We start from the raw sequence: 27,367 nt of genomic DNA, 5'->3' as shown, positions 1-27,367 counted from the left end.
ACTGTCTTCGAGACAGTTCTAGATGCAACAAATCAGTATGATTTGTGGCCATGAATTCAACAATGTTCACTAATATCAGAAAAAAAGGAAAAAAAAATAAAAAAAAAGCTATTCAAGGTGTTCTGTATTTTCAACACATTGCTTATAAAAATTTATGTACCATTACAATGTAACTAATCCAAGTCACTGGAAAATAAATATATTCTCTTTATTTTTACAATGATCTTCAACACAAATGACACGTAAAAACTAAAAACTTTGTAATATACTCTCCTTTCTTTCATTAGATGATATACAAAGTTGACTCTTATAAAGAGTACTTCCTAATTTCAAAAATTTTTATTGAAGTCAAATAATGAAACGACTTTATACAAATGTAAATAACTGGGCTACATTTTTCAGCAGTAACAACTCTATACCAAAATGGATTAGAAAGTATTGAAAAAATATATATAAACACAGGAATTGGCTCCATGCGATTAAGACGACAAATGAATTACGATGATGAAACATTTCAATGTCGTAAACTTTTCATGAAGTTCGCAATTAGTAAAACTGACTTCTTGAAAATACTGACTCTACAAATAGAAAACTTCGGTAGATGAAATTTGAAATTCTTAGAATGTGGGTATGTACCAGATAATTATGAAATTGTCTTACCTCCATGGATATTCCTATATGTACTATAAACAAAATAATAAAAATTCAATAAACCTATTTATTCAAAAATAATATTCATATTACGAAGTTTGAACAAATACAGTCTATTTATAATAAATTTTGTACACTCTAATTTTGAACAAAGGTATTTACATTATTTTAAAAAAATCACTGAGAAAATGAACTGATATCCTATAGGTTTTCACATGGAGCCCTTTTACTACTGCAATACTATAATTATACAAAACACAAGGGAATGAAGCAATCTTCAGTTATTCGCTTAAAATGAAGCAAATTTTCAATTCTACATATCCACATTTGGTATTCTATCATCACTCAATGAGAGAGTCTCATTAAATTTTAATCACAGTTTAGCAAAGATACACTTATGAGTGTCGTTTTAAGAATATCCATTTCAAATTATTATACAGAATGATTCCCAAACTGACCACCAAATGTCAGCATCAGAGTCTTCAGTCAATTACGACAAAATTATATTATTTACAAGATATCAGAAAAGTTTATGGAACAAACTTTTTGTGGTTGAGGAATCTGCACTTAATTTTGGTCCGTCTATTTTAGAGAATGATCCTGTATAAAAAGACCCACATGTTATGCTAAGTTTGAAAAAACAAGAGCGAATTGGGAGATTTCTTCGAACCCTTATGCAACTGTACAAATGATAAAGGTCGACAAGTGAACTATTTGATTAAATAACATGAGAGGAAATGAATCTACAAAAGCTCGGAATTCTGTATTTTGCTTATAGTTTGATAAATGTTTATAACAATACTATAAAGCAACAACAGTATTGATATATGAATTTTATTATTATTTACATACATGTAATCACAATCACAGATTCAAGGAAATACAAAATTCGAAGCTATTTTTGGTTATTTTTTGTATTTTACTCCATAAACATCATCAAATCACCTCAAAAAGTAAGAAGGCTAGAATTTTCAGAACTCAACAAAAACAACAAATCGTCTCTTGAAATATGTGCATCCAAATTGACTGAAAAATATGGCACAATTCGAGTGATTTACATGGTACCCTTAAGTGGATAGTTGTACCAAAGGTCTCCTTGAAATATTGTAGGCTTTAAGTATTTCTGATGATTTTACGAAAAAGCATATTTCGATTCACATACCCCAAAAGACGATCCCTTCCCAGAAAGATCATCAACATTTAACAACATATTAGAATTTTAACAAATTTAAAACAGTTCTCTGGTTCATCGGTAGATTTTCACCCCCGAAAAATTAAAAAAAAAAACGAGAAAGGGTGGGTAAATTTGAAATGAATTATGAATAGAAAAAAATCAACTCATACTACCGAAGGCCTATCTTCTGTGACGGTCTCTCGGTGTCCTTTCCACATCTATCCACTCAGGGTCATTAGGATCTTCTTCGGCCAGCGCAGACTCCGTTGACTCGCTACCTGGTGAACCCACTTTAGATTCTAGATAACCCCCATTCGAAACACTGTCGTATTCTTCGTGGGTGTCCTGGGATTGGATGTTGGTCCTTAACTAGAAAACATGCAGATAAATTAATAATTCGTCCTATATCTCATTCTGACAACATGCACACACTACAGACCAAACTATAGTTTGGACGAATTACATCAATAGTTGGCAGATTGATGTGGTTGAAGAGAATTGCACTGTTCATGGTTATTAAAATAGGGTATGGTCCTTATATCGCCGAGAATTTCAGAGCGGTTACTAGTGGTTTTCAATGTTTCAGATAACCTGCTTCGTATTCACGGACCGCTTGACACTTGTCATTGGTCAACCAAATTTTTCGTTGACAGAATGTTGGTGGAGGTTATAAATGGTTGATCTCTTTTAATTTGTAAACAGCTAAAAGTTCCTAATGGCTCTGAAGGATATTTGTTTCATAATTAAAATAATAAAGGTTTTTAGTGTTAGATGTCATAGAAAATGTTCATAAACATTAATCTTAAAATTAAAATGATAACTGCCAAGCCGAGTGGGCGTGGTTACCTAACCTAACCAGAATAAAAGTACGGTTGCTCTGGTGACAGATAACTCACCCTAAGTTTGAGGAAATAGTCACCGGTTTTTGAGGAATTTGACATATACGGACCACCAACTTACTAACCATAGTAACCAAGGTGATATACGGACCATACCCATAGTGATCAAAAGTGTGAGAGCAAGCGCACAATGCAGACTTTTGATCAGTCTGTAATTTTCAAATTTTGAGCCAGGATTGGTCTCAAATGATAAGTTTCTACTCGTTGATGACGAATCCATCTTCAAATTCTATTCTGTCCAACCACCTGTATTGCCAACTTTCGAACGGAAATACCTACAAACTTGAAATTTGAAACATAGGTTCAGATTATGAATGCCGCAGTTAAGTTAATAGGCAAAATCCTACTAAGTGTTCCGTAAAAATGTGTGTTCGAATTTGTTTTTTTTTTTTTTTTGTTTATTTCATAACTGGACATCCGATAGAGAATCTAAATTTAGAGCCTGGTGTGAAATTTCATGTTGATCGCGTAACCAGAACCATAGAAAATTCAAGAATACCAAAAAAAAATTACCCAATATTTCCATGACCACAACGAAGGACTTGAGAATTTGGTCTGTAGTGTGAAAGTGCCTACATATTATAGAAATCGATTCATAAAACAAATTTTGTACATATTGTATATATTTTTTTTATCAATGACTAATCTTCAATTCAATAATTTTGAAATTCACAAATACTTGATTTGCAGAAGTTTTAATGGATTACTTACTTAGCATCAATGTTTACGTCAAACTGTACGGAACATAGAATATAATTCCCTTGCATGCTTCCTCTTCTGATCCAAATTATGGTTATTTTTTAATTGATTTTACTTATGTTGAGTCTCTAAGCCTCTCAGGCGATTAGAGCTTATACAAGTAATGCAAACCAGTTCAAAACATGGCACTGTTAATTGTTTACCCAACAGCGAACGGTAGGATGGTCTCCCAGAACAAGAAAATTTCTTTCCTAGTCTTGAGCAAAAACTCCCGATTCGATCTGGGAGTATTGTGTTCCAACAATGGACCAACCGACCAAAATATGCTTTCTTCACTTGAGATCATTCAATGAACAAACTTACAATTTTATACAAAGGTAACTAATGTCTCAATATGAGACAATAAGAGATGTATCATCAAAATGAAATTACTTAAATAAAAATACAATACCCAAAAAGACCTGATCGTCCAAATTGACAAGTGGACTTCTTAATTGCACGGGACACTGGTCAATTTGTTTCTTCGCAAAAAAAAACGGAACTACCTCTGAAAAAATTTCAAAAAGTCTAAAAGTCGATTCTGAATCAGACGGTAAATAATTAAAATTCTGAATTTTTAATATTCATTGAATGATAACTACTTCTAGTATGTACTGCTTTTAGTTCAATTTGTTCTGTCTACATTGTAAGTACATTTTAACTACATTTTGACGATATTCTTCATTCTATTCAATCTGTCGAATATTATGGGTTTCAAATTCTACTCCTATACATCAAGACGTAAACACTAGTGTTGTAAAGTAATAATTGAGATTTTTGTTTCTTTTCTTTTTTCTGAATTGTTCCAATCTTAACCACTAATAATTAGTAATTAAATAAATAATGCCACCCACCAGTCTATTGAAAAATGCATACCTCTTCAGAGCAATAAACTTTTTATATAGAGGGAGTTTTCTCGATTGTAAAGTATCCCCAACATGGTTATCTGGACTTTATCAGATTTTAAAATGCACCATCATATTATATTATTAAAAATGTATATTATATTGAATTTAATCTATTTGAATGATTCTCAGTTAAATTCAACAATTTGTCTTTGATATTTACCTCAACTCTCGAATTTGTGGTAAGAAGAATATTTGCTATTTCCTGCATCTACCAGCTTAAACCGGAGTCATCTGTCATTGGTTGTTTCGTGAGTTTGTAATGTTTGCAGATATTTCAAGTTATTTACTTCGATATTTTTGAGTTATTACAAAACTTCCATTAATGATGGGATGTTTGTGGAGAAACCTATGAATTGAGTCAAATATCTTATCACAGGTTGAATTCTGCAATGTGCTTTGATTCCCCTCCATCTGTTAAACTTGTTAGAACCTGTTGGGGACAATATTCGCTTACTGTAAATGACACATTCTCCCTCTATGTTTACTACTCTGAACACACCTACAAAGAATACAACAATACTCACTAGCTGGTGATCCTCCGGCATACTCTTGACCATCTCCTCGTACATCTGCTCCTCCAGAGGGAAACATCTCCTGTCATAAGGTTGCACCTCTGGATGATCAGGTGTACTGCAACGGATATCTTCCTTGCCAGTATCCTTATCCTTTGCGATACCCGCCCGAGAGAACGTCCTCCTTCGAAGCACGCTTATCGAGGGTATGTGAGGCGTGGCCTCGTCATGCGTCGACGAGACCCCGCCCTGGGGCGTGGCCGGCGGGGAGCCCAGTGGCGAGCCGCCAGTCGGGGCGCTCTCCTTATGGACTTCGTGGTTTTCCGCGGGGTGCGGCGACATCGGATCGGGGGTATTCGTGTCGCTCGACTCCGCCCGACTGTCGGTTCGTTTGTGTGATCTGGTACGACCGTAACCGACAGGCATTTTCAGGTAGCTGAGGAATTTTTTTCGCTCGTCTTGCTCGCACTTGTCGTGACGAATGAGGACGGCATCCTCGCTGAGGTCTTCGATCTGGAAAACAGAAAGTTATAGACCAAGGAAAACAAAGAGGTCATTTAAGACAAAGAAACCAAGTATAAGGGTGACTTTTCGTTACAGGTAAATACAGCATTTTCCCAAAAAGGTTTTGAATAGCACGCTATCTAGGCAGCTGTCACTTTTGAATAAAAGGAATTATTGTTGAAAAGCCTCACCATCCTCCTGCTGATGTGGTGTTACGCTGTTACAGTGAATGGATTGTGCTACCGAGTTATGATTAATGATTTTTAAGGCCGGAATTGGAAGATATTGATGTGGACGAGCAACTAAACAAAAGCAATTTCGCAAGAATTATTTCCTTGCCGTGTTTTGATATCAAAGTGAAATTTTATTATTATTATTTTATCACGAGATATGAATCAATAACCCTCACCTTGCTTTACGATAAAGCTACAGATACATAAAGTCTCCTAGAAGTAATCTTTGCTCTTGGGGGGATATAATATATATTATAATCTTCAATGAAAAGTCACCTTAATATCAATTTAATATACTCAATGTTACGACAAGAAGGAACAATTAGTACAACAATGGTAAACGTGAAGGATGCTTGAAAGAGGAGTGGCTTCCCTATCATATCTCACAAATGTTTGATGGGTTTTAAATCAAGTGAATAAGGTAGTTGCAGAAATTTTAATGCCTTTTTTTTGAAAAAATGTCTAACAAAATAAACGGGGAAAGTGAATTGTTATCGACAATCTAGAATGATCAAGGACATGATTTAAAAGTGCTTCCATTTCTAAACATTGACGTCAATCAAAGGAATCACTAATAACCTATTTAACAATTTTTTTCAAATCCTCACAAATCATGTTTATTGTGATGTTCATTGAGTACATAAAGAGTGAATATTTTGAATTCACATAAATATCTTTTAAAAAAATTTAATTCAACGAGGCCATCAAAACCCCACATGACGTCACTTGGATGACTACTTGATCCATTACATTCTTCACTATACTGAAGCAATATGTTCAAGATTGGAATTCAATGTTGTTTTGAATACCCTGCTTTTAATGACCTTTTCATGGAGAATATCATGTTCAAACTCTTGAAATAACATAGTTTATTGTAGAAATTTGCAGCAATACAGTAAACGCAACGAAATTCATAAAACACATGTGTTCACCGCAATATGACATCATCACAAGTTCGTCTAATCCAAAGTTTGTTACTTATCATGTGATAATAGGTTTGGATTATTGAAGTTTTCAAAGCTTTTTCTGCATATTATTCAAAACATTTTTTTTCAAGTTAATGTATATCGTTCTTAAAAATCTAACAATGAGGATTTCAATAAATAGAACATTTTTATACTGCTCAATAACCTATTGTCAGTATGAAAAGGACAAATAATTTCGTTAGGCTTCAATTTTATCAAATTATCTTTTCTGGGTGTAAGACTTCTAATGTCCCTGAATCAGTATATTAAGCGCAAAGATAAAGAATTTTACTCACATCATTCTCTTCTTCAATTTCCTTGATGGTGCCGTTATTTTTATATTCGTATTTGAGGCAAACATCATCTGCGATTCGCCACCTAAAAAAAAATCAATCAGTTCGAAATTAAATCTCAAATTATTATCAAAAAAAAAAAAAAGTGTAGAGACAAGCAATCAACATTCTTGCTTGCTGGAAAAGATAAGAATGTTAAATCGTAATTATTTACTTTGGGGTTAGGATCTCCTTGTACTCCAACTTTTCGACCCTTGTCGAAGCGGCCACACTATATGGTATCACAATATTGTCTATGTCATATGAGCTGACCCTGTTCTTCTTGTTCAACCCGCTGATCGATTGCATATGAAGTAGAGGTGACGAACTCGGTGATCCGCATACAGATCTTGGTAGGGCACTGCTGTTGCTTAAGGATTCCACTTCTTCGTCTAATCCATCATTCGATGATTGCACATTGGAAGACCTCATACTCGAATGGAGCCTTTTTCTGCCAAGACGGTTGAGGTGACGACTAGACTTTCGTCCTCGAATTTTGCTTTTTATTTCTGAAATAGATATTGGCAACATTAGGGATCCATATCAAGCTTGAATACACAAATATAAGCAAGAACATCCAGTAATATTTTGGTAAATTTTGATCGAAGCAAATGTTAACTAATCAGTTATTGAATCATACACAAATCGGAATTTATTGTAATTTGTCTGTCTTCTCGCTCTGGGCATAATAAACAGCTCAAAAAGTTCTTTTTTAGCGCAGTAACAAGTTAATTTTACTATGATGAGTGAACCACAGAGTAGATCCTTGAAGAAGTTTTTTTTTCCAATTCCATTCTCAAAATCATTTTCAGTATTGAGGACACCTTGATAACTCGTTGTTAACCAGCAAAACTGCCATATTTGGGGCTTGGAAAACTAGAAATGATTCACAAGAAAGCAATGTTTGGAAAACTTCTCACTTCGTGGCAGGAATCATTGTGATATTTTTCTTTGAAGACAAGCCAGGCTATGCAGAATTCAACTGCCATATTCTTGCTATTTGTCTTATTTGGACTTTTGGCTTTGGGATGGTTCAGATTTGAAGGGCTAAAATAGACGGTACATCATCAAAATACCGCCACATTTATGGAATACCGTTATTGAAACTCTCTTCAACAAAGTATAAATGTGCCAACAAAAGCGTGGAGACCCTTCCCGAGATGTGTTGTTACACATATAATTCAAACTTGCACTCCTACTGATACACCCTAAACCCTTTGAATTTCCAAAAAGTACTTACTAGCTGCTGTTAATGCAGATATTGTACTGGGTTTCAACAACCTTCCATGCTTCTTTCGATGTTCCAACTTTTTAGAACGATGATCCAATAATGTTTTGTCTAGTCTTTCTCCTTTAGCATAACCTTTCACAGTCTTCATTCGGACACTTCTCTGCTGCCATTCAGGCATTTTCATGATAGCTTCCATATGAAGCCCCTCAGAAATATCTAAAAATGAATTTTAGTATTTAACAGACTTCCAAGTACTACGAAGAATTAATTTCAAAGAAAAGGAAAAATAAATACAAATATGTACAAGGATTTTGATAGTAGATAACTGCCAAAATTGTCATTATAATTTCCTTAGACATCTAAAAATTTGATAGAATTAAGTCGATGAAATAAGTTAAGATTAGTCCATATAGAACTAATTAATGTGAAACTTTATCATTATGATACGAGTAATAATAATAATTTAATTATTAAGTAAATTCAAAACAAGTTTTACTTAAAACACCATAGTATGAAATATACTCAGAAACTAATTAAGTACATATAACTTAGAATGAATTTAATTCTTAACAGTTTTTCTAATTCACTTCAACAGTTATTAAACAAACGTAGAATTCATACAATATGAGCCTAATTTCCATATTTTTCATTTGAATTAATTATTTCGGCAATTAATTCATCATTAACCTCATTTTATAATAATTTTTTCGGAAAATATTCAATTTTTTTGGCACCTCGGTTCAATAAATACCGCAAAGTAGAATATTCCCATTTATGAATACCCCCATCAAAATTTCTGGATACTCTCAATAGAGGTCTTTGACCCCTAATTCGCATTAGAACGTCAAATACAAACAAACTAATGCAAACAATAAGGAGAGATTACATGAAATAAAGATTAAATAAAGTGGGTAATTAAAACTTTTTTTTGATATGAAAAAATTTTAGTCACGTCGAAGTTCAATTAATGTATTGAACTGAAATGAGAATATTCGACAAAAAAGTTTGGCTGAATATTTCGTACTGATGAGAGAAATTAATAATTTTATTTGATTGCTATTTCCTAATTGAAGTCTCTATGAAATCGCCGCCTGCAAATCTCAACTTCCTGATAAATATTGTAATAAACAAAATATGTGCTCTGATATTTTCAACGCTTCGAAAAGAATTAACGATTCGCTTGCAATTCAATTTAATTTATTTCAAAATATTTTTCAATGTCAACTAAAGTTTACAAAAAAAAAATAATAATAAATAGGTAAAATTAAAAATTACACCAAAGAATTAATGTAGTAAAAATCAGCTTTCCAGTTTGATGGTAAATTTTGTCAAGGTTACTTAACAGTTCTAAAGTTCGTGTTATTTTATATTTGTTTTCAAGTTATGAGTCATGGAATGAATTCGTGGATTGAAGAATGGAGAGATAAAATGAAGTCTCATTGTCTGTTCAAATACAGCTGTTTTTATTCGCCATTAGTGGTAACAAACGATTTGAACTCTTGAATATACCTATTTAAATATAAATTTCGAGAAATTTTCCACAATGGGTTTTTTTGCCGCAGAACACAATGGATAAAAATATATCTCTAAATTTTGCATTACGAATGGAATTTTGATGAAGAAGCGGTAAAAAAGTTGTATACTTCATCGAAAAAACTATATAAATAAACAAACGCATAGGTTTCGCACCTCGATAATGAAATCCTTTCCAGAAACACATACCCTAATTAACAGCCACCATATTCTATAACACAAATTACTGCTTTCATATTTCAATGGCATATTATTTTTGAAGATGTCTATCTCTTTCGAATATTCAAAATGGAAAAGAATACTTTAAGAAGTAAGACACTATGGAAAAATAAATATATTTTTGTTGTTTTATACTATTATACAGGGTTTTCCTCCATTGATGCGACACTATTTCAGTTGAGCGCTGAAATTTTCGAATTTATTTTTGACACAGTATCATTAGGCACAAGCTAAATTGTTCGGAAATGTACAGGGTGTACCAAAAAAGTGTAAATGACCAAATATGTCTTTCCTTAATGGACGAACACCCTGTTTTTTTTATTTAATTTTCAGATTTAATGGAATAAATCAATCCAAGTTTGTTCAAAGTTTCATATGCTTAAAACTTTCCGTTTTTTTTTTAGATATTTCGATTTTTCATAAATTGAAGGGTCTTTGGAAAAACCTGATAACTTCGAAATCAATAAGTTTCTTTGAATGTGAATCTACTAGAATCTGGTAGTTGATAAAAGAACTGAGATGAGTACTGACATTTTGATGATCATTGGGAACTCTACTGGGTGTTCAAAATGGGTCGATCCATTGATGACTTATTTGAACGTTAATATTGGGCTCATTTCAAATAGCACACCCTATATTTTATTTATTCAATTGTTAGAGAATTTTTCGAAGATAATAAAATTTACTACCTAATAAAAAAATAAAATGCCATCTGGAATGAGTCTGATATTAATGTTTGAATGTGTTGTCAATGAATTGTCTCATTTTAAACACCCAATAGAATTCTCAATGATTACCAAAAAGTCAGTACTTGCCTGCATTCTTCTAGCATTCACTTTCAAGATTTCATTTAAATAAATTCATTCATTTCAGACTCATTAGATTTTTCTAAAGACTGTTCTATTTATGAAAAATAGAAATATGTATATCAAAAACGGTAAGTTTGGACAAACTTAGGTTCATTTTTGCCCCGCAATCTGAAAATTCAATGAAAAATAGGATTTCTACAAAAAACACGTTTGTTCATTTTCACTTTTTTGGTACACCTGTGTATTTACAAACAATTTCAAAATGTAGCTCTAATGGAGCCTAATGTTACTGTGTCGAAAGAAAATTTCATCGTTTAACCGTAATAGAGTGTCGCATCAATAGTGAAACACCCTGTATACATGTTTTGAATGTGATTTTCACCTGTATGGCCTTCAAAACGTGAAATTCAATCGGTGTTTTTTTTTACTTTTTCGAAATTTCAGTAATAGTAATAAAAGGACGAGGAAAAAAACCTGTCCTTGATTTCTCTCATTTTGTAAGAAAATCTCAAGTTGGGAGAAAGCAATAATACTTAATGCAGTAAGTAAATAGCGTATGTTTTTTTTCCCTGTGATATTCCCACACTTCTACTTCATCCATTCTCGCATATCAAAATCGCCAATAAAACAATGACCTCAACTCAGCACTTATATAAACTTATCTACAGTGGCACACTCTCAAATGACTCGTAATATAGCACCGTAAATAACAAGTGTTTCCTAGTATTAGCGGAACTATAAAGCGTGATACAACCGCCCTGGTATACATTTCTAGGAAACTATAATATTGATTATAATCAACAAATTAGTAATATCTCGAGACTCTAGGAGATGATGGTACATTGCAAAAAAGGAACGAAAATTCTCATTGTTATTCATTTTGCAGGCCTGATGTAGAACTAATATAAGTTCGAAACGTTGGCCGATATATTTCTAACTTGTTGACTACTTAGAAGGACGAGATTGACATATAAGTTAATTATAATTTTCGCGTTTCTAAAACACTCCTCCACATCTCATCAACGATTGATCTAGCTTTTTCCGGTTAATCACGGTTTTAAGAAATGAAGTGAACTCTAATTATTCTTTTACACCGTATGGCATTCCGTGTATAAATCGAAAAAATCGCGAAGGATCAATCAAAACGTGGAGAAAATCTCGAGTGGCACGCAAACTGAAATGATCTAATCTTTAAATGGCTACGTTTACTTCTACGTCTCTGAGTGGGTCGTAATGTCGTGTCCCGATAAATATCTATAAAAATCGACCGGAAAAATACTGGTTTGAAGGCTCCGCCAGCGAGCTCAACGAACAAAGTCCTAGCGCCGTCTTCATAAACGCTGTGGCTGTAAAGGGGAAAGGAACGGACAAGCTAAAATCGATATTGAAACGCTAGGAAATAACTGTGAATCACACGAAAATCCCGTCTTGCTTGGGGGCATATTTTGATGAATATTTCAGATCCCCTCGCTCAAAAAAATCAAAAGGCTTACTTGGGAGAAACAGCGATATCATTCTAAACTTGATAACTAGGAAAAAGGTTTGTATTTAACATATACATCAAACTGAAAAAGAATAAGTTATATTCGACAGAGCTGAAATTTATATGCAACCATTTCGTGTCCCAACCAGGATATCAGCAAGAAAATTCATCAAAATCACTCTCTACTACATGGTAGAACGCAAAATATTGAGGTCCCGGGAATATCAATTTTACACATGTGCAAGGCACGCGCAAAGATATTGAACCTGTAAACGCTTTCATTTCTAGTTTCAGTTATGTTAAAATAAAACTTGAAGGAACACCATAATTTTAAGATAGTTTTTCACGTGGGCGAAGTCGCTGGTTCAGTTCAAACTAGTCAATCATACAAAGGTTAGGTCCTTAACCTTCCTTTATGTACTAGTTATATGTATTATATCGTGAAAATTTTTTTTTGAACAAAAATAACAAATACCATCATTCGGAAATATATCCAAAGCATGGAAAACCTGCCAATGTGTTATATTATATGTTGAATCATTATTAGATATCAACATAATAAAGATAAAATCAATGTCCCACCCAGTATAGAATTTAATTATGTCATATTTAGCCTTCAAGCTTGATGGATCAAGTTTTCGGACCAATGCTGATTAGCAACTGACTTTTGTATCAAGTTTCATGTAGAGAAATGCCTTTTATTTCCAGAGAAAACTGTGGACAACGTAAGATATTGGAGATGTGATTTCTGAACATTTTGAAAGGCAAAATAATAAAATTTCATAAAGGTAAGAAAATCTTTTCCTTGAAAGATTCCAAAAAACCATTATTCAAAATTATAAACCAAAATATATCAGCCCATAAAGTAGAAACGTGACTTATACTTATTTTTATTAATCAGTCCATTTCTTATCTCAGCAATTATTAATAAAACATTCAACCAATTTTTGGAAAGTTTTTTAATTAAAATCTATTTGAATTTTTAAAACTGAAGCACACTTATTTTCGTCAAAATTATAGTATCATTTAAAATAACATTTTACAACGAAAATTCATTGATTACGATATGGTTAACTATTTTGTCATGGACAATCTTACATAATTGAAAAACGGTTAATAAAATGAGAAAAACCACAACACGGTGGATCCAAACCAGGTCTGTGAAAGTTCGAACGTTAACCACTGAGGCATAGATTTTCAGAAGAAAATGTGTAATTATAATAATGAATGATATTGAAAAGAATATATTAGGTGTACATCTTTGCATCCGCCGTTTTGCAATAGATGGCTGTAGCGGTAAGTTGTAGTCAAAATAAATAGATCGTAGGTACTTGTAAACATAACGCCATTGAAATATTAGTCGATTTGTGTCTGTATCATAAAGTTATTCTCGGTCAAACATGTCATATTACGAGCCTAATTCTCGTCATTTAAGAGAGGTTTTAATTTTCTGCTTCAATATGGAGAAAGCTGCGACTGATGCTCATCGAATGCTCTCACATAACAATGGTGAGGCAGCTATTAGGGAAAAAACATGCTGTGGGAGGTTTCAACCCTTCAAGAACGTTGATGTTGACGTCAAATACCAGCAGGGCGGTGGAAGAGAGAAGGTTTTCGAAGATACAGAATTGGAGGCATAACTTGATCAAGTCTTGTGTCAAACGCTACAAGAATTGGCAGGATCATTGGGAGTGACGCAACAAGCCCTTTTTCAAAACACCGGAAAGTCATGGGAATGATTCAGAAACAAGGAAATTAGATGCAGTACGGGTTGAAGCCGAAAAATGTTGAACGGCAAATGTTTGCTTGTGAACAGCTGCTTACAAGGCAAAGATTGAAGAGATTACTGCATTGCATTGTGACTGGAAACAAAAAATGAGTTCATTACGATTATCCCAAGCGCAGAAAATCATGGGGATATCCCGGCCATGCTTCGACGGCCAAACCGAATATTCACGGTTACAAGGTCATGCTCAGTATTTGGTGGGATCAGCTCGGCGTAGTGTATTATGAGTTGTTAAAACCGACTGAAGCAATCACAGGCTATCGTTATCGAACGCAATTAATGCGTTTGAGCCAAGCATTGGAAGACAAACGGCCGCAATACAACGAGAGACATGATGAAGTGATTTTACCGACCCCCTGTTGCGATAGTGGTCAAGAACGTTGAAATGGGGAGACCTACCCCAGACGTTGCTCCCTGGGACTATAACTTGTTTCGATCAAAAGCACACGGCCTGGCTGACCAGCACTTTCGTTCTTAAGAAGGAAAAAAAATTGGATCGATTCGTGGTTCGCTTCAAAAGATGACCAGTTTTTTCAACACTGCCCGAAAGATGAGAGACAGTAGGGGCCAGCGATGGACAATACTTTGAATCATAAATGTATAACTGATTTTTTACAATAAAGCATCGAATTTTGGTATAAAACGGCGGTAGCAAAGTTTTTTTTTCTTGACCGATTTCAAGGTTTGTAATTGGAAAATAATGATCCAGAATCTATTTCAAAATATTATTGTAAATTCTATATCACAAACCAAAATTTGTGTAAACATCCCTAAAGTGTTTGAAATACATATTATCCGTACAAAGTCCTAAAACGGTTTATTTCCGGAAACGAAGTAAAATCGGAAATTACCCAAGTTGCAAGAATTATAAGCCAGTAATTTTTTCCTGCACGTCAATGAATCAGTTGTGGGCAACTATGACCGGGGAACCTTCGCCAGAGGAATCATACCATATTCAGCTGACGACGCCAACAGCGTGGTACCATCCCGGTACCACTTGGTGTTGTGATTTCACTTGATTGTTCAAGACCACGGTCGTGAACCGAGGTCGACAATCGCCAACGGAGCGAATAAAATAAAACGTGACGGAGCTAGACGCAAGCTTTGCCAAAAGGATAAAGAGCGAGCAACGACAGATGACTGACTGGTGGGATTCTCGAGATATTATTCGCGCCAAATTCAGATAGCCTGTTGGAGTTTTCAACCTCGACGAAGGAAATTAGGGAGTGTTCAATGAATTTCTATGTGATGATTATGCTCAACAAAGAAAGATGTGTTTACTATTATGAGTTAATTTTCAATAAATGTAAAATTTGCAAGCTCAAAAATGGAAAGGAATAACTTTTCGGAGGCGATAACAAAGAAGTGCCAAAGTAAACTCAACGAACTTATCGCAAGACCGGCCTTATAATTCAGTTGAGTTCCAGAGAAGGGATAATAATTGAGCTATTTATCTTCGAAGACTTGCCAGGTGGTGCATTAACGGTAAACGTTTGCCTTATGGTATGATAAACGAGTTTGTGTGCCTCAGTTGGAAAATATTATTCAAAAATTAGTAGTTTTAGCAGGACGACGTCACTGGTCAAATCGTCCGTGGACAATTGATGATCTTGAAAGTTTTTCTTTACTTTTACCCGATTTTATGACGAGAATTGAAGTGTTTGATATAACGAAAAAGATTGTCATTTTTTAAATATGGTTTATTATTTCCTCGTAAAATATAATTTCATGGATCTCTGAAGATATCCAAAACTATAAATTCAAAGAATATGAGGTAAGGAATATTGTGTTCAGCATCATAGTGGCGTGACAATAAGTTTTCAATTTATCATTATTGTTGTTGAGTTTTCGGTAAATGCATTTTTTTATTTTGTTCCATTCGTGTTCGCTTTATGATAAATGGACTTTTAATCAATGCGATAAAGCAATTAATTTTTGTGGGAAATTCCATGCAAATAATTGTGGAGAAAAGCACTGGACATCGTACGCACAAACTGATATTTGATTTTTGTATTCTACACACTGTTGAACGTTAACTGTGAAACTTAAACGAAGGGTTGATTTTTTTTCCTTGGCTGATTCCAAAGGTCATTATTATCGAAAACTAACAGAATAAAATCTTTTATTTTATCGGTGGTATCTCCCTCTTTGGAATTAAATATATCTTCTTATTAACATGATCAATATTTTCGGCAACATGATTACTAATTTAAAGTAAGATACGCTTAACAATGAAAGTTGTATATTTTCTAAATTCAGTCTTCTGAACACAAATTAGGTAATAAATTGCTTGATATCTATAATTTTGGATATTGGGAAAATGAAATTTCCTATTTCATCATTAGATCCATATTTTTATTGAAATTTTTAATTTTTTGAAATATAATTGCTGCGTTTTCTTGCTTTCAACTCGAACCGTCACGAAAATTCTGTCCTCTTTTATCTTTTTTCTTCTTGGAATTCTCAGATCCTTCCTGCAAATAACCGAAAAAATTCTAAACCGATCAGTCCCATTCAACGAATATTTTGCGTGGTTCAGGGAGCCATCAGCGCAGATTGATTTTGATAGTTTTCCCCGTATGAAAGCTATAATATCACTGCGTTTTTTGAAAAAGAAGCATAGCATTATGATCACTAATCGGATAAAAATAAGTGTTTAGTCTCAAATATCGAAATTTGCAATCTCAAATCATTCATTTGTTTTGTTCTGCTTGTATGTGTGTTCACATATCCTTGTAAAATCCTTCTACAATTCCCACCTTTCATGTTTTACTGGTCCGCTATTGATAATAATTGGTATTGTGCGAATGTAACGGATAGTTGGTGGTTTCATAATAATATAAGCCTTTTCGGATGCGCCTTGCTCATGCGCAAACGTGAAATACCGGGAATTCCAATATTCAGCGTTCTATATTATATTAATTATACAATTTGAAATTGTTAAAAAGGCAACTCTATGTATCATTTTTTTAACATTGTTTTATGTCATTTGTGTTCAGTAGATAATGTTATTTAATCATGCTATATTCACATCTATCCGCCAGGTTATTTTGACTATATTCCGTCATTTTTCATTGTTTCAGAGTGCCTTTTAGTGTACTGGCGGTATGGTATGGCGTTTTCGGTAAACGTCTTGGCTTTTAGAGAAGAAGAAGTAAAACAACAAAAAATAAAAAGGAAATGTGTCCACGAGGCATGGAAAAAAAGAGAAACAGAAGCTATTAAAAGAATTGATGGACGATGAAACTGAAAAAAGATTTTTTTCAGTATTTTTATATTAGAAATGCATGAAAGCGAGAGTTAAAAAATCATGTCTCTGCTGACGTTTAGGTGCCTGCAGAGAGGCTGATGGCTCTGATTCGTGACTAGTGATGAGCGATATCGTGATTTTAAAATCACGTTGTGAATCGTAACTGTGATTTTTTAATATCAGTGATTTCGAAACGTGATGTGATCACGGTTTCAGAATAATTTCTGATACACCTACCTACGGTTTTGGTTTCAGGAATTGATGGAAATCGAAAAAATTTTTGGTTTGTTAACCTATATTTGTATCAATTATGTACATATGAATAAATGAGTTTAAAAGTTGTTGAACTAATACTCTAATGATGAATAATGGAAAATATATCTGAGAATATAACAAAATATAGAAAATAATAAAAATGATAAACAATAAATTTCTTCAAATTCGATGTTATTGTCCTGAAGGATAATTCAATCTTGCATAAATTACAGGTCGCGTAATTTCCATCGACCTTTGTCTGAAAAAAGTCTAAAGTTCGAGCCTATTCATAGTTCCAAAAGCACACAATCTTAATGAAGAACTGAGTATCTGGTCCCCAGTCTGTTATAGTATCATTTACAATATCACGATTCACTATTCATAATCACATTCACAGTATTGAGAGAGCGAAATATCTAATACCAAACGCGTCTTAGAGCAAGATCGTTACCAACTATGACAATAAGGCGCGAAGACACGAATACCACATGTAAAGGTGGATTCATACCAACAGTCACTGTAAGATCACTGTCAAATCACCGTCAAGTAAAGGGACAACCATTCACATTCACACAGTCTAGGAAGATCACTTTGTGCAGTCTACTTCATGCAACGGGCACCATCGATTCATATGAGATTTTAACTATTATTTATTTCAAAGAGTTCGTCATTAAAGAAAGTTATTTTTTTTTAAGGAAAAACATTAGATAACTTTGTTATTGCATGATATAACTTCACGAACGAACATTTCTTTTTATGAATTTTCACATAAAAATATAATACAAAAAGTCTTGACAAAGACTGAAAATCCGATTTTCATAAAATTAAAAATGAAGACGTAAAAACGTATTTGAACGATGCAAAAGGGGCAATAAAAAATGAAAGTGATGTGGTATGAATCCACCTAAAAGGTATATTCATACCAACAGTCACGGTACGATCAGATCACGGTCAGAGACAGTACAGTCAAGATTACTTCCGTGATTTTCCAATGACGTTATTCACAGTCACGGTACGGTCACAGTTTCTGCTAGCTGGTCCGATCGCTCCGTGGGCAGTGCTTTGATCGTGACTGTATCTGACAGCCGCGCGGATGTGAACATGACACAATCAGTCAGTCTAGTGTTTTCAGTGATTGCACCAGCTGCCTTTCCGTCACTTTCATTTTTTTTATCGTCCCAATTATTCTGATTTGTGAAGGATAACAAAAAATTAATTGAGTGCGTTCGTGAGGAGAGACTACTGTACAGGGTGGCTCAAATTCGATGCTCATTGAATGCATCACGAGGACTATAATTAGAGAAAAAAAATCTTCTAACACTCCCGGATCTCTTTTTCAAATTAACAAAATAACTGAAAGCAGTTTTTTAGCCGCGGATATATCAAAAAGTATTCCGTTATCGGTTTTTCAAAAATGTCATCCTTATCGAAGATATTGAGTTTTTCGACTCAACCTTATTAATATTTGTCATTTCTCGACGAGGTCTCTTCTTCTTCCAAAATTAACGCTATTTTGTAGAATGTTTTTCTTTGAGCCATCTAGATCTCATACAACGAGTTGCATGAAGTAGACTGACGGTGATCTGCTTAGAGTGTGTGAGAATAGTTGACACTTGACTTGACTGTGACCGTACCGTGTACAGTACAGTGATTGATTCACAGTTAGTGAAATATCGCTCATCACTATTCTTTATTGCACCGGCCCAGTGTAGAAAGCGCCACTCAATTTTCAATGAGGCATATTCTGTGTGACTCATACTTGACGGAACTGAAACGTGACGTAACTGATGACGTAAATCAACCTCAAAGTAGAATTTTCAAGAACTTGTATTTACACTGGACTCATTGAGTGAAGTGTTTCAAATCCCACACAATCGTTCATTACCACCCTCCATCACCAAAAAACCACTCACCTTCGTTCATCGACAACACCGGATGGTAGGACGGGTCCAACAACGCGACCTTCTCCGCCGTGCTGAGCACCTCCGGCTGGTCGCGCGGATGCGTCGGATCCGTGCGTCCCGTGCAGAGGGCGCAATGGACGACCGGCACTGGACAGCCGCACCGCACAGTACTAGGTCGCGCCGCCTTCTTCGAGAAGACGTGCAGACCGCCCGTCTGGAGCAACTTCCGCTTGCGGAAATTCAACAGTCCCCTAGTCCTCGAACACTGATACTCCGTGGAGGTGTTGGTGGTGGTCGCCGTCTCCTCTTCCGCTCCCTGATGGGTGGGCGTCGTCTTCGAGGATGAGGCGCCCGGCAGCTGTCCCCGGTAGCCGTTGAGGGCGGTTGGAGACGCGGGCGGACTGGGAGGACACGTGGGGTCCTGGCCCTCGAGCTCGACCTGTCCCTTCGTCTTGCGTATCTGCCGGTGGAGCTCTGTGTGCTGTCGGATGCGGTACTCCAGGTCCGAGATCTGCACCTGAAGCCACGTCCATCGCGAGGCGATCGACGCCCGTTCTGTCGAGTACTTCCACAAGGCCCGCTTTTGTCTGAAACATCGAAATAGTGCATCAGTGATGAGCTAGCACTCGTCTTCCAAGAGATTTTTTTTTGGGAACAAAAAGCCGGAAGAACCTAACAAAAATAAAGTATGCTTTCCTGACAACTTATCAATATTAAAACGAATTTTATACTTTATATATTTTTGATATCACTAAAATTGGATATTAACTTCGGTGACTCTGTGCTTGCCCGAGAGATGGCGTTGTGGGTTGAGCATCTCTCCCTAAATCGGGCTCGCTCGGCTGCTGCTCAGCTATGGAGATGGAAGGTATATTAGGCAGAGATCACTGATTGCCAAATTGACAATTCCATCAGTGACCTCGGGGTGTAACACCTCAAATTGGCTTGATAACTCATCGCCAAAAAACAATAAATATACCCATTGTGTAACCGAACATTTTAGAACTTATCTCAAGGTCATCTTCAGACACTTGAGGTTACAAATAGTTCAAAGTATTATTTATATGAATTCAGTAAAAAAAAACAAAGTGAAAAGTAAAAACAAAAGAGGAAAAAGAGACCTCTCAACTCAAAATTGCCGCTAAAAATATATTTTTGGTATAGAGTTTTAGATGACATCTTCCTATAATATCCAGACAATTGAATAAAAGGCCAAATTACATTAATAATATCCACCCAAACATAACATTTAAATTGGAAAAAGAAACAATTATGAGGGAGGTCATTTTGTATTGATGGTTTTTCAGCAACGAAGCCAAAAAATTCTTTGTTTCAAGCGCCAAAATGACTCGCGCCGGCCCTGTTTTTACCTTGCCTTTATCCAAAGTAAACCGCGAAACTGAAATAGAAAAAATAGCTGCAAGCAATGGGTTCAAACATTCAATTTTAGAGAATTTAGTGAAACAGAAAATCACACATAGTCATAAATCGAATATACCCCACCACAAAAGCCAAGGAAACCTAAACATTAATTCATCTCTTGTACTTCGTTGATATAAGTGGAAAAATAGCCAGTTATCCTTCCAAATTGAATCTGACTATTGCCTTCGAATCAATAAATAAAATATCATTGTAACACAAGTAATTCAGGAGTTTTTTATGAGTTAACATGTTCAACTTGCAATATGAAATATAAAGGACAGACAGGAAGTGTATTCAAAATATAGATTCAACAAATATCGAACGGATAAAAATGAGCTATTCTCCACCTTTGCAACACATAACATAGATAATGCTCACCCTTTCCCCATAATTATTGACAACATGAAAATTTACATGTATAATCAGAAGGCAGGACATTCCACTAATCCATTGAAATTTATAAGCTAGTGAACAAAAATTGTTTCGAAATTATGAATGAACACACAGAACTGTGTTGTTCCAAAATATTCGACGCGTTTCAAATAATATCGGAAACCCTATATAGACTTTTGCATAATGGTCAAAAATATTTTCTCATCCTTTGACAAATTTTATGCCCTTTCATTTTGGTTTTTGACAATACCATTTTTGTACATGAATTCATATAAATTATCTGTACCATTTATAGAAAAATCAGTATCAGTCTGAAGATGAACTTGAAAGTCCGAAACTTGGCGGCTACACAATGTTATCCTTATATTGTAAATATCCAATTTTATAGGTAGTAAAACCATAGAAAGTATAAAACTTGTTTTAATGATGATCAACGTGTTAGTTGAATAATGATAGTCAGTTTGGGAAAGTTGAGCCAACTAAGCGACAAAAAGGGTCGAAATACCAAAATTGTCCTTTATCTCATGCGAGACTCATCTGTCATTTTATTCAGAGGTCTATTTTTCAAGTAAATTAGTATTTTGCGTTTTATACAAATGAATACCAAAAATTCAATAAGGAATATGTCTCAAACTTCACATAACAAATGGAATTTCATTTGACAATCTGCTGAAAATGTTGGTAAAAAATTCACATAAAAATGTCAGGTAACAAAATGAACATAATAAAAATCGATTCTTGATATTTGATTATTGACGTTAGTGTATTATTTTGAATGGACTCTAGTTTGAAGGTGATGGAATTAATCTGGAAAAATAACTAATATTTCGGTTTTATTGTCCAAATCCCAATATTATTTGACAAATTAGCATCTCAAAAATCACTGAAAACCTAGACAAGATATTTCAATTTCATATCTATAATACTATATTTCAATCCAATTTTCAGCTTAGAGGATCAATTTGGAATAGCAATCTTTTTTACAATAATATTTTAATATTACAAAAAACAGAATATGAAAACACAAATTTTAAAAGAAATACTAGTCATTCTTATTCGATATCTCATAGTTTTACTTAATATGTATAAAAACTTCTCATCATATTTTAAAAATCACTTTTTGCTGGCATAAAGAGAAAAATAAATATGAACTAAGAAACCGAAAATTTTAAAAGAAATTGATAACAATGAGATGTGAAACCGGTTGATTAAATTTTTCGTTTGGATGAATGATTATTTCCAAAGAATTTATATTCAACTAAAATGTTATATAAAAAAACCCAATTTAAAAATAAAATATTATACATCTTAAAACTAAAAAGGATTACAAAAAATATCAACAACTAATTGCCGTTCTCATTTCAGCGTGTATGCGCATTTCTAAAGGGTAACAATAACTGAAAAGCGTAAGCCCGATAACCCAAATCAGTACATGTTGAAACAACTGTTATAAATCGACACAAAATCATCCGTCGGAACATCAAAAGGAATCCCATCGACGCCGATAAGATTTCTTTTTGATGTGCCGACCCAAGTTCGTTACGTCATATTAATTCTTCGTGTAAGACCAAAATCCACCTAGCCTGACAGAATCCTTAGCAAATAATCTACAACTAGTGCGGATTCGCGCACAACGCAATCAATTTCCTGCAAAAATAACGACAGTAGCAACTTTTAAGGTTGCGAAACGCAGAACGCAACCGGCCAATATCCTGTCCTATCTTCGGATCCTGAAAAAAAACCACGTCGACGACGAGGAGGACGTTGCTATCGATGCGGTTCGTACGAAAATAGTTGAATAATTCATGCGTACTCTCGCAGTTTTTGTGCCTGCTGTCCGTTGGAGAATGGAAACCGGTCGAAGACAATGGGACACACGACCGACGACGGAAGAATCTTCGAGGTAAAATTAAAGAAATCATCATTTCCTCATCAAGGCCTAATTCGGGAGGTTCGAAGGCAACGCTTGTGGATGGGGCGTATGCTACAAAAGAATTGATTGGTTGCCATGTAAAGGGATGGAGCAAGGATACGTCAGAAAATCCTCTTTTCCCTCTTCGGATAAGATCAAAGCGTAGCACCGCCGAATTCTGCAGGTTTTATTTTAGTAGAAATATTTATTATGATGAGTCATGCTGGCCCTGAATAGCGCTCGAAAATTTCATGATTCAACAAAAGATTATTATTTACGCATCAAACTGATTAAAAATTTGATAACTTCCAAACTACAAAAAAAACTCGCTGATACTTGAAATTTAACACAAGGGTTTATTATTCTTAACCCATCCCATGGAAGAAATAACTAAAAAAAAAACGTAAATTTCAACTAAAGATTGATAATACAATTGCAAATCAATTCTTCGAAAATTTCGAACTTTAAGCTGTGACCAAATGTATATCAATTCATTTATAGTGTAGTAAAGTACCAGAAATTAGTTCCGAAATACCTAATACAATAATGAAAATTCATCATCCAAACATTTTTCAAACGTATTACGCTGAAAACGGTTGCATTGAATTATTATTATTTTCATTTTTTGAAATAGAAAAATGCCGGTAGGAGTTTTTTTGAATAAATTGCGTAGAGTTTGGCAAAAAAATTTTCACGAATGAGAAAGTACATTTGCAATACAAAAAGAATTTCCACAAAACATTTAAAAGAACTTATCATAATACATTACTGCCGGTAATTTTTTGACAAGATGTATATTTATCAAGATTCGAATTTTTTTCTATTTGATTACTGGATTCTTGAATTTCAAAATGGATTCGATTTGCGAAATAGGGAGTATCAATGTGGTATAGCAACCGGTTTTTGTATCAAATTACATGCGAATAGCTTATAGAGTTTCCGAGAAAAGTACCGGACAGCAGATGGCGAGTGGAAGATTTTATTTATTCGATATTGTATATAAACGGAACGTTAACAATGAAAATTACATAGGGGTTAAAAATTCGACTCCACGAATGATTTGAAATATATAGCTGAAGAAAGAATGTACTAAAAGCTGAAGCACTACTATCTACTTATCCTTCAAATATTAAAATTAGCGTTCCTTCTCATTAATATTTTAGTTCTACACAGCCAATTGCTATACCTACTGGTGTTCTTGATATAATTAAATTACAGAAAGTACTTAGGTATTTGGGTATTATATGAGTTCATATTTATTTGCAAAGGCTTTTGAGTCCTGATATCATAAACGAAATTTTAAAAAATAATGCAAAGAACTAAGACAAACCCAACAAAATAAAATCGGCAAGCACACGATAAAAAAAAATTGTATTTTCAATCGTAAAAGTAACCAGTGAAACAGGAAAAAGAGCATAACTTAATGATAAACTATCTGAACAGAAATACGCGATTATGCGAAATGAAATTCGGACCAGATCAGGTCATTACGTCATAATAATGCATACGGAGGTTTTCCAATAATCAAATTCCCATTAGATATGCCAGATTTGGAAATGAATTAATACCAATTAATTTTCATGGAAAGCACACAGTATACCTTCAACAGAATGATTTCTACAATCATATTTACAACCTAGTAATACTTAGCTAGTGGGTCAACTAATTGCAAACTGATTATTAACCTATTGCATATCAAGTTCAGAACCAACAGTATTTGAATATCCAATCTTATTCATTCTTATATCTTCATCTATTAAAAAAATCAAATAAAACAAAATAACATCACTATTCAACTTCCCAAAATTATTCATGAAATTTTTAGCAAATTTGAATTAGAAGCAATATGTGCTTCTGAGTTTTCTTAAATTTAGGGACTTCATTCAATTCGTTTTAGTTAAAAGATAATTACTGCCCAGTCTTGGGACTTATGACTGAAACAATTAATTGATTGAATAATAAGTACTCACATGCTAAGATACTGCTGATGCTGATTATTATAATTTTGGAACTCATCACTACTTTCACAACCAGAACTACTGTCTGTTGCTTCTGAGTCAACTTCAGACTGCACAAGTCGTAAATGTGATTTGAGAGTGCCCGAAACTTTTTGCAATTCTTGTTTATGTTCCGCTGTCCATGGGGGAATAGCCACTATACCAGAAACACTAGTCCTAAATGTAGCAGGTTCAATTGATCCTGAACCAAAATACTTGGGTACATGTTTCTGCCTTGCTGCTGAGTTTGCTTGTAGTACTGCTGATGATTCCAATTTTCTCACTAAAATTTTCGCCGAGCTTTGAGACATTGGCTTCATTACCTTGTCTAAAGGTGCTTCAGATAAAGGCAAAGGGAGAGTGGAGTTTGGTGTTGATGCAATATCTAAAGAATTGATATTTTCTTGTGTGGCAGTGTCTTTTAACCTTTTGAGAGAACGTTGCACATGTTCAAAGACTCCAGCCATTTCTCCACTCACATGCTGTCCCATAATACGAGATTGTACCTTCAAAACACGTCTTTTCAAGAAGTCTAGACGTCGTTGAACTTCAATTTGTTTCTTTTGGACCTCAGCTATTAATTCTTTAGACTGTGCTTCTTTAATACTTTCTGTAGTTTCACATTCCTGTTGGTCTTCAATAGATATGTTCATCATGTCGACATCATTCAACAATTGTTTTTCCAAAGATAGTAAACTAGAAGCCAAATCACGAGCCAAGTCTCCTGCAGAAATAGGAAAATCTTCATCGTTCAAGCTCGTTGCAACTGAGCCTAATCTATCATTTCCACCTTCCATTGAAGTTATAACTTGCATAATGTCGTCCACATTAGTTGGAATTTCACCGCCAGAACAATCATTAGGAGGTAACTCCGAACTCAAGTTATGTAGGAACTGTTCAACATCTGACGAAACATTTTTATTTTTGTGCAACATTGTAACAGTCTCTAAATCCATATTTTGAATACCCATCTTTTCTTCTTGGTCGCCCATAGATGGTGAGCTGTTATTCATTATATTCAAAGTATGTTTGGTACAATTTTCCGAGGCTTCTTCTAAAATTTCCGAATTCCTTCGATTTATAGCTTTCTTTGGTTCAAAATTATTGTATATTTTACATCCATTCTCTAGACCATTAAACTTGATACCATTTTGCTCCTCCTTATCGTAATACTTATTATGCTTTTCCAAGCAGAAAGTATTTTTTACCTCGAATTTGTTTATTGGGGTTGCCAGTTGAAAATGATTTTTTGGGGCCAGTTTAAAATTTTGTGATTGTGTTGTCTCGGTTAAGGCTGGGGCCATGACCACCTGGGAACGCCTCACCGAGGCTGTACGCAATCCCATTCATCCAGTGTTTATGAAAAACTCTTTCATGTCACAAACAAATGTATGTTATTAAAAAAAGCAGAGTAACTTGATCACAATCCTATTAATATGTTCGTTCATGAAACGCGTTCATTAACAGCTGTGGTAAGTTGGCCACTATTCACAAATTTCTCGCAATAATTCCCGGTTTTTTCCCTTTAAAACTGTTCAGTTCACAATTAAATCCTTGACAATGCTCACAGGTCGATGAAATTTGGAATGTGTTTATCCCTTTCCATTCAAACCAAAATAAACAAGTCTTTTTCAAATTACTATGATACACTAATTTCACACGTGATTAAGGCAGTTTCAAAATCTTACAGACGTAGTAGATACCCAGTTCATCTTAGCAAACTTAGCGGAAACGCACCTCACAACATTACACCACTCATTTCTTCCGTATAGTTATGTACTAACCGGTAATTTATTGATCAGCAAGTCACGCTTTATCGAAAGTTTACACTTTTAACACTTGTGTATATAGATTTTGCAGGCGAACCAATTTTTCACGTAATTTTTTCAACAACAATGGCGCCCGATGAGGCAAACAGCCAAACAACGCACTTCCATTTGTCTAGTAACGAACCAGTAAAAGGAACGAACGACGACCGCGGCGCCAAACAGAGCAAACGTTAACACAGAGCAGCCAAGGCCTATTTACTACATCGACCAGTTCAGGCACTGCATGTTTAATATTCTTGGAAAAAATTTAATTTTATAATTTAAAAAAAAGAAGGCTATTTTCAAATGATTTCTGTGGATAATGTTTTTCAAAAAACCTTCGCGCTAAAAAGGAAACAATAATGTTTTGGTTACTCAGGAAACGCAGTCATAGAGAACGCGGCAAATTTGAATTCGCTAATGTAGTTTAGCAAAATGACGGACACATT

General features: G+C 34.5%; 1 protein-coding gene across 2 annotated transcripts; it reads right to left on the bottom strand.

Moving 5' to 3' along the window:
* Window positions 1–107: 107 nt before the first annotated feature.
* LOC123688817 (KAT8 regulatory NSL complex subunit 1) lies at window positions 108–27,250 on the bottom strand. Of its 2 annotated transcripts, XR_006750116.1 has the most exons (8): window positions 25,084–27,180; window positions 19,396–19,973; window positions 8,157–8,363; window positions 7,092–7,425; window positions 6,881–6,962; window positions 4,895–5,395; window positions 4,531–4,800; window positions 2,060–2,194 (listed from the first exon to the last, which is right to left on the bottom strand). XR_006750116.1 is itself a non-coding variant. In XM_045627541.1 (7 exons), the coding sequence occupies exons 1-7, from the start codon at window positions 26,454–26,456 to the stop codon at window positions 2,006–2,008; spliced, it is 3,264 nt and encodes a 1,087-aa protein (XP_045483497.1). In that variant the 5' UTR covers window positions 26,457–27,250; the 3' UTR covers window positions 108–2,005. The 2 variants fall into 2 exon arrangements, 1 of the variants encoding a protein (XP_045483497.1); XM_045627541.1 differs by lacking the exon at window positions 4,531–4,800 and having other exon boundaries at window positions 108–2,194; window positions 25,084–27,250.
* Window positions 27,251–27,367: the final 117 nt, after the last annotated feature.

Source organism: Harmonia axyridis, chromosome 1 (genome assembly GCF_914767665.1).
Source record: "Harmonia axyridis chromosome 1, icHarAxyr1.1, whole genome shotgun sequence".
Classification (NCBI taxonomy): Eukaryota; Metazoa; Arthropoda; class Insecta; order Coleoptera; family Coccinellidae; genus Harmonia; species Harmonia axyridis.
Note: the sequence above shows the minus strand (reverse complement) of the source record. Positions and strands in the feature narration are given on the sequence as shown.